General features: G+C 28.1%; 1 protein-coding gene across 1 annotated transcript in view; it reads left to right on the forward strand.

The window, feature by feature from the left end:
- Positions 579 to 7,736, forward strand: part of LOC107618500 — a 16,518-nt gene continuing 9,360 nt past the window's right edge. The window contains exons 1-4 of the mRNA XM_021111543.1: positions 579 to 717; positions 1,722 to 1,808; positions 2,186 to 2,561; positions 7,360 to 7,365. Of these exons, the coding sequence (XP_020967202.1) occupies positions 2,484 to 2,561; positions 7,360 to 7,365 (84 nt within the window). The 5' untranslated portion in view covers positions 579 to 717; positions 1,722 to 1,808; positions 2,186 to 2,483. The remainder of the gene's footprint in view (positions 718 to 1,721; positions 1,809 to 2,185; positions 2,562 to 7,359; positions 7,366 to 7,736) is intronic.

Genomic DNA, 7,736 nt, shown 5'->3' on the forward strand with positions numbered 1-7,736 from the left:
AATTTTATGCGTATTTTGTTATTTTATGTTTCTAGCATCCTTGTATGTTATCTACTAAAAAAATTGAAAATTTGTGTCTTTGTTTATGTATATAATAGAGGAAAAAAAGAAAGAAAACTCTGCCACCAAATACATGACTCTGCTTAATAACTACTTGTAATAATTCGAATACCGTAACTCTTCATATAATACTGAGTAGTAACTAATATGTTATATACCATAACTACTTTTTATTGAAGCATTAGAGAGAAACTAGTATAGTAGTACTTTTGAACCAACTCCAATAACATAACTGAAAGTTTTCACAAGATGCAATTATGTTGCATCCATCAATCAAATAAAGCGGAATTTTTTTGCAACAAAAAACAATAGCCAAAACTTGCCTTTTACATTCATTAATTGTTGTTAGAATTACTGAATCCTAAATAAAGTAAGTTTGAACTGTTTTTTCGTCTCCTTAACATTAACGCAAATAAAGTAGAATCAAGGATAAAGTTAGTGTGAGCCAGCTGGGAGGACTTGAAGTGAATCTTCTATTAATATATAATAAGAATGTAGTTGTGGTCTTTACTTTTTAAGGGGGGACTAAACTAAAATTTACATATAATTTACATGTAAAAAATTAAAATTAGGGGGGGCCATCGCCCCCCTTTCCTACCACCTGGCTCCGCCCCTGACTACTGAAACTCTGTTTGAGTCTGGGTAGCAGATATATCGGTAGGATTATCTTTTGCCAATCTGTTATTTTCAGCGGCAATTTAATTTTTTTGAGTTTAAGCCATCATTGACTTACTTCTTGGTGTCATATATGTATTAGGTAGGTAGCATTGTGGTCTTTTACAATTTTGGTTAGCTGAGCTAAATTGTTCATTATGCTATGTTTGGATCTTGGTGATGACTAATGCAGATACAGTTAGTTTACGGTGTTCTCCAACTATTGTGCAGAAAAAAAAATGGCCCCTTATAAATTTATGCTGAAAGAAGAGAAGAGAAGAAAAAAATACTTACTGCACAGATGGATGCACTTGGTTTAGGCACTTAGAAAAAATGCTGAAAGAAGAGAAATACAAACCTTTCTTAAAAAAGTTTCAGTATATGTTACTCTATCATAGTTGTACCAATAAGATATGGGTTGGGAGGATGATTTTCTTTTCTTTTATCTGAAACAGTATGTTGAGCTTTTTTATTATCATCCTATGTTTCCTGGATTACAGCATTAGCGTACTCTTTGAAAAATTGAAACTCTTCAACAATGAATATGATTCTTAAACTGGGTGAAATTCTAAATGCTTATATGAAGACAAATGACAAGCTAATGCTAACAATGTTAAGGTAAACTTAGGTAAACATAAATAGTAAAATTCAACTCAAATTCGATTCAGTGAGTAAACATGTAAACTTTAGAATTTGATACCCTATCAGTATCCACTACATCATTGTAGTGCCAAGTTGTGGCTGTTTGTATAGGTTTCTTAATCAGAACCAACGAATGATCCAATTTGTGTTGCTGTTTATGTTCCAATACTGATTATTTGAAGAGGATCTGAAGTGTGTGACTGTCGAAAACAAAAAATTGGCTGAAATGCTCTTTATGCTTTGTGAGAACTAAAACTGTTATGCAGTGCTCAAAATTCAGATTATTAATCACTTTTGTTACCATTGAGATGTTATTCATAAGGAACCTTATTTGAATGATTTCCACTCATTACAATGTTGTGTAGTTAGTTGGAGATGATCTCTTGATATCTAATGCAAAACGCATTGAGAAAGCAGTACTAGGGTATGTGTGTAATGCTCTTCTTCTTAAGGTAAGTGATTAAAATTCAAATGGACTTTAAAGGAGTTCCTTTGTTCTCGCGTTTTCTTCATAAAATTAACTGTATTTCATTAATAGAGGTGTTTATATCCAAAGTTTGCAAAAAGTTGCTTCTGTGTGCAAATACATTAGAAAATATTGTTCACAAATTTTTTAGTCATATTAAATAACTGTTGCCTGAACTATTTTTGATAAATTTATTTTTCTTAATTGCTATCTTGCTATTCTTTTCTTGCTGTTCTTCCTCTACTATGGATTTCTATAGTATTTTATTTATGCATTTTGTTTTTGTCTATACATTTGTCTTTTACTTTTCTCTTTAAACGTGTAAAAAATTAATTTTAATTTTTACCGTAATTATAAATACAGATAAAAATTCAAAAACAACCAATTAGGCAGGACCTAGAAGCTACTCTTTGTTGTGATGTACACTGTAAGGATGTAGGAAGAAGTGAAGAACCCAATTCTCAGCTAACCAATGAACAAACCACTGCGGCTGCAACGCTTTCCTTCATTCAAACTTCAATTTTGTGGTAATGGCTACTAGACAGAAGCGCAACTATGAACTTATTGTTTTGTTAAATTTATATATAACCTTTGATGCAATTTCTTTTCCTCCTGTAAGTTTGTGACTTAAAAAAAATATTTATTAAAAGGAGATTGGAACATGAAATTAAGAAAGAAAATAAAGCTCAAACAGATTGACCTTTGTTGTTTTTTTTTTTTCTTTTCTTTATTCTCCATTGTCTAAAATGTCAATTGCTGACATTTTTGTATCATCCAATAAACTTGAAAAATATATATTTCATCATTTAATAGCATTGGGAAGAACTAGAAAAGATTTTGGTTTAATTAAATTGAATTTTGATGAATAGGAGCAGTTTATTTTTTGTTTGCAGCTTAAACATATGATGCTTTGATGAGATGGTTTCATTGTGATTTTAGGGATTAGGGAGGGAATTCCAGTGCAGCTTGCTCATGATGGCTTGAGAGTCCTGGCAAACTTATAAGGTAATAATGCTTTTGGATCTCAATTTTCATTTTGCTCATCTAGGTCAGTACTTATCGAACTAGGATATGAGATGTTCACTATGATCAATGCAATGCTTCTATCTCTGACATATCACCACTTTGGGGATGTATGTGCCTGTCAAAATGATTTCATCGCTGGGTTTATTATTGCATTTTAATTTTCTAAAATTTTCCCTTATAAATTCTAAAAGTAGATGACATCTAGGTTGTGTTTGCTGAAGAAGATAGAATGGGAGTGGGTAGAAAATGTGGTGAAATCTTTATATTGGTTAATCGAAAGTCACTTTGGAATACTTCCAACCTTTAAAAGCAAATACATACGCGAGGTAAAATTTAAATGCATACATTCCATTTCCTTCACTAGAAATATATTTTGGTGTTCCTAAGAAGTATCTATCAAGTAATTTTCAATGAAAATTTGCTTTGCCTCCTAAAACAAGAAAATCTGTATTTGAACAATAGCTATTATTAGGATTTTGAAGAAAATCTGGTGCAACTTCCCGACTAAATATGCCACAAGCTCCAATGGTTTAAAGAAACATTATGCTTTTCCTGGGAATTTTTTTTTTTTCTCATTTTTCTTTTGGTTAGATATCTACCTTATGTCGATTTATTCTCAAGGTGCTTGCTTACATGGTGTTGATGAGCATTGATCTTTTGTTTTTGTACTTTTTTTATATTCTGATGTGTCCTCAATTTTTTTATTCAATTGTAAAAAAATATAAAGTCGAAGATTATTTTCAAACTGAGGATGAACTTCAAGAATGTGATATATCTCCATTATACCATAAAGAAATCAGCTCATTGTCCAAAATTATGTATAAATGGTCCTTTTGGTTCCGCTTCTCAAGACCATGTAAAGTATGACATTGTGGTACTGTCTACTGATTGGCTTTGGTGTTGCACCCACCACTTCCATTAGCATTCGAAAATATGTAGCTACTACACATTGATCATGTTGGGGCTTTTATATATGTAGTCTGCTTTCTATTTTTTTTTTATGTTATACTGCATAGTACTAAAATTCAATTTGAAGACCATCTTTTCCATTAAGTAAACACCAAAATTTTGATATTTTACATTTGTAATAAAGCAGTTTCAGATTATACAATAGCTTAACAGAGGATCCACTTGAAGCATATATTTGATTAGAAGAGAGCAAAACTGCTTTGATTGGTTTAGAGATATAATGAATGAATTTTACAACTTCAAACATCAATAAGGAATGGCTTAACTTGACTGCACAACCTTATTGTCTCATTCAACACTTAAGTAATACCGTTGAGATAAGTAATATCATGTCAAACAATTGATACAGGGACAACATCAGTTATGTCATGATATGATATACTCAAATTTTTTAATTTCTAACTATTTTTTAAGATGTTATCACTCTTCAGGTTGCATTAGATTTTTTATTTTGACCAGTAAAATAGTACCTATTATGATCAACCATTTTAAGCTGTTTATATGTATGCTTTTGCCTATAATTAGAGTCATTAAAACGAGTTAAAACTCACGAGATAATTTATTAACTTGCCAGAAAAAGGTGAGTTGAACCAGCAAAACATGTATACATATGTGATGATTAATATATCTTTTTTATTTTAACAGTGAGGGATGCATTTGTGCAGCGGAAATCGAGGACAAGATTAGGTGCTTAAACTTTTGTTTTTTTTTTTAAATAAGATTTGGCAAAGGCATGTAAAATATGTACTTTAGTTTGGAGATTCTTGGATTGTTCAAAACCAGTGGAGTTTCTGTTGCATCTCTTTGCTTGCACTAACAATGTTGTTAATTGTGATGTTTGTCTGTTTCTGGTATTATATCTTCACCTTCACCTTCCTTTTATCTTCTAAGATAATGCCACAATCTTCAAGCTAACACCCATCAGCTAAAAAATTGAGGACATGGAGAAAATACCCTTTTTAAATACACATATGGAAGAGGGAATCAAAATAACTACATGAGTGATGAGAGCACTTTGACTTTAGGAGTTCGTTACAAAAAAGAGAGATAAATAAAAAATAAGTAGCATGAGTGGGATAGGTTCACTCAAGAATACATTGAGTTAGAAATTGAAAAGATCAAAGTTTCTCTTGAATTTAGTGTTTTTTTCTTTCTTTTTTTTTTTTTTAAATAAATGGGAGGCAGAAGGATCTTTCTTAAACAATTTGATAAGAGAATAATACTAGAAAGAAGAGAAAAATTCTGATGAAAAGTGAAATTTATTTTTTGACCAAAAAAATTGACAAAATATATATAATGTGTAATGCATATTTTTAGTCTGAATTTAATAAAAAATTTCTTCACCTAATTTTATTTTTTACAAAAAATTCCTCTCAAAGGAGAGAAGGCTCTTCGAAATCTTTATGCTAAGAAAAAATTCACGAAAACTATCTTGCCGTATATATTTTATATTTATTCTTGCATATAAAAATTTGGGTTGATTATAGTTGGATACTTATATAGTAATGCGATCAATGATTTAGTCAGGAAATTAAGTTATTGGATGATTGATTTAAATAGTAGAGCACTTCTTCCAATTATTTATTTATGCTTAATATAATTCAAATGTAAATATGTGGATGCTTCGATAAAAATAATGCAATGATGTAAATAATGATTAATAATTTAATACAAAAATAAAAATAAAATGATAAAGATGCATCTAATCATAATTTTTTTTATTTTATTTACTATTAACTATATTAATAAAGGAAGTGAGGGAAAACAATTTTAATTGATTATATTTTAAATAATACAAAAATATAAAAACAAAAATAATTAAAGTATTTTTTTGTAAATTTAATTTAAAAATATAATAAATATATTTGTTTTGTATTTTTCATTTAATATAATCATTTCTAAGCAAAGAAACTCTTTTTCATTTATGGATATTAATGTTTTTCATAGATGAACCACACGAACTTTGATAAACTAATTGTCTTTTTGTTTGGTGATATTGTGTAAAGAATGATGCTCCATTGAGTAAGTTTGAGATGTTGTGTAGTTCGAAAATAATTTTTTTTGTGCTAAATTTGATGTTATTTGAAGGAATAGTGATAAGAGACTTATATAAGTAGTTCAAATAGTATGGAATTTGAATATTTGTAATATAAAATTTATTATGATTAATAATATTATTATTACATTTATAATATGAATGTTTATTATATTTAATGAGTTATTTATAGAAATTAATAAATTAATTATTGGAGTTATAAATTTATTGTATTGTTTATAACGGTGAGATATAATAAATATATGAATTTGGATTCAATGTTTTTGTAGGTTATAAATTTGATTACAAATTCTTGTATTTTTTTTTTGCTGATTTAGAAATAATAATTGATTTAGCAAAAATTGAGTGGTTGATTCTAATATTTTGTCAAGTAAGCGATGTTGCTGACATGGCATTAGTAGAAATAAAAAGATGTTTTAAAAGTAATGTAGATAAACTTATGAATCAACTTTTATATATTAAGAATAAATAGATAGATAGTTCAGTAATAGAGGCAGATAGCGATAGGGCGGATTAGGGTGTAATTTTTTACTGGATTTGGCTCCTCTGAAGTTGTTCATTTACTTTAGAGAGAAAAGTAACACAATCTAAGCCATTGATAATATAAATAATTCTGATCATCTTAAATAAATAAATACATTAAAAGAACCTTGAAAAATTGTACTAGCAGTAGCTTTCGAGACCGCGTGATTTCTTTTAATTTCATCTTCTTTCTATTTTATTTAGTTTTTTCTTTCTTTTTCTTCAACAAAAAAAATTATTTTCGGTTCTATTTTTTACAATATTTAATTCTCTTTTTATTTATTATCATGTTCTTTCATGATATTGTTGTTATTTTGGTTATCTTCTTCTTTTTTATTTTTGTCTTCTATAACCTACATTTAAAGTTTTGTCATGAAAGAGATTAATAGTGATCTCTAGTAATCTTTTATCTTTTTTGAATCCTGAATAATTTCTTGAAAAATCTGATAAAAAAATAAAATTAATTAATTTAAATTGGGTCAAAAATTTTTTTTATTTTTATTTTAATATAATGTCTAATTTTGTAGTTTAAATTTAAATGTATGACTGGTTAAAAAAATATATTATCATTAGGATAGACAAATAATAAAAAATATAAACAAAATAATCATCTCAAATTTCTTAAAGTCATTCGTTATAAATTCAAAAAAAAAATTACAAAGTTTAAATAAATAATTTTTAATTCTATCATTTAGCTATCTAAATTTGGTGTTGTAACTTCACTCCATTTGGTGTTATAATTTGATTCCATGATTGAAGTGGTAAAATAACTTGATTTTCAATTTGCAATATAAATACTATTATAAGAAAAATAATAATACAGAAAAAAACTTCAATGAGTTTTAAAAATGTTAAAGAAATGATAATAAGGAATGAAAAATATTACAACCGGACAATTTTGGGTGGAATTTTTTTTGTTGACCACCATTCTCTTGTTTGATTGTTTTTCAACTCAACTCTTGAGTCTTTTTCTACTTTTTCATCCTTCCTTTTTTTTAACCTTTTCACATTTTCAAATAATCTTTCTAACGCATCTCCATCTGAACAACTATTAACGATTTTTTTTACATTCAAAATATTTGAAACATCATCATCTTGATTGTGTCTATAAAAAGAATCTACCTTCTTAAATGATCCCGTTTATCTGGCCTTCGTTGGTCTTTTTTTGCACAAATAAATCTAAAATTACTTATAAAATTATCAACCTTGCATTTATTTGCATACAATTGTCGAACATCAAAACCCATCATTCCACCATAATTTTTCCAGAAGTCTTAGCTTCTAGTAGTCTAGTACTGTGTCAAATTCCATGCCCAATTTTGGTTTTTTTTTTTTTGGTTA

This window comes from Arachis ipaensis, chromosome B09, assembly GCF_000816755.2.
Source record: "Arachis ipaensis cultivar K30076 chromosome B09, Araip1.1, whole genome shotgun sequence".
In the NCBI taxonomy this organism is placed as follows: domain Eukaryota; kingdom Viridiplantae; phylum Streptophyta; class Magnoliopsida; order Fabales; family Fabaceae; genus Arachis; species Arachis ipaensis.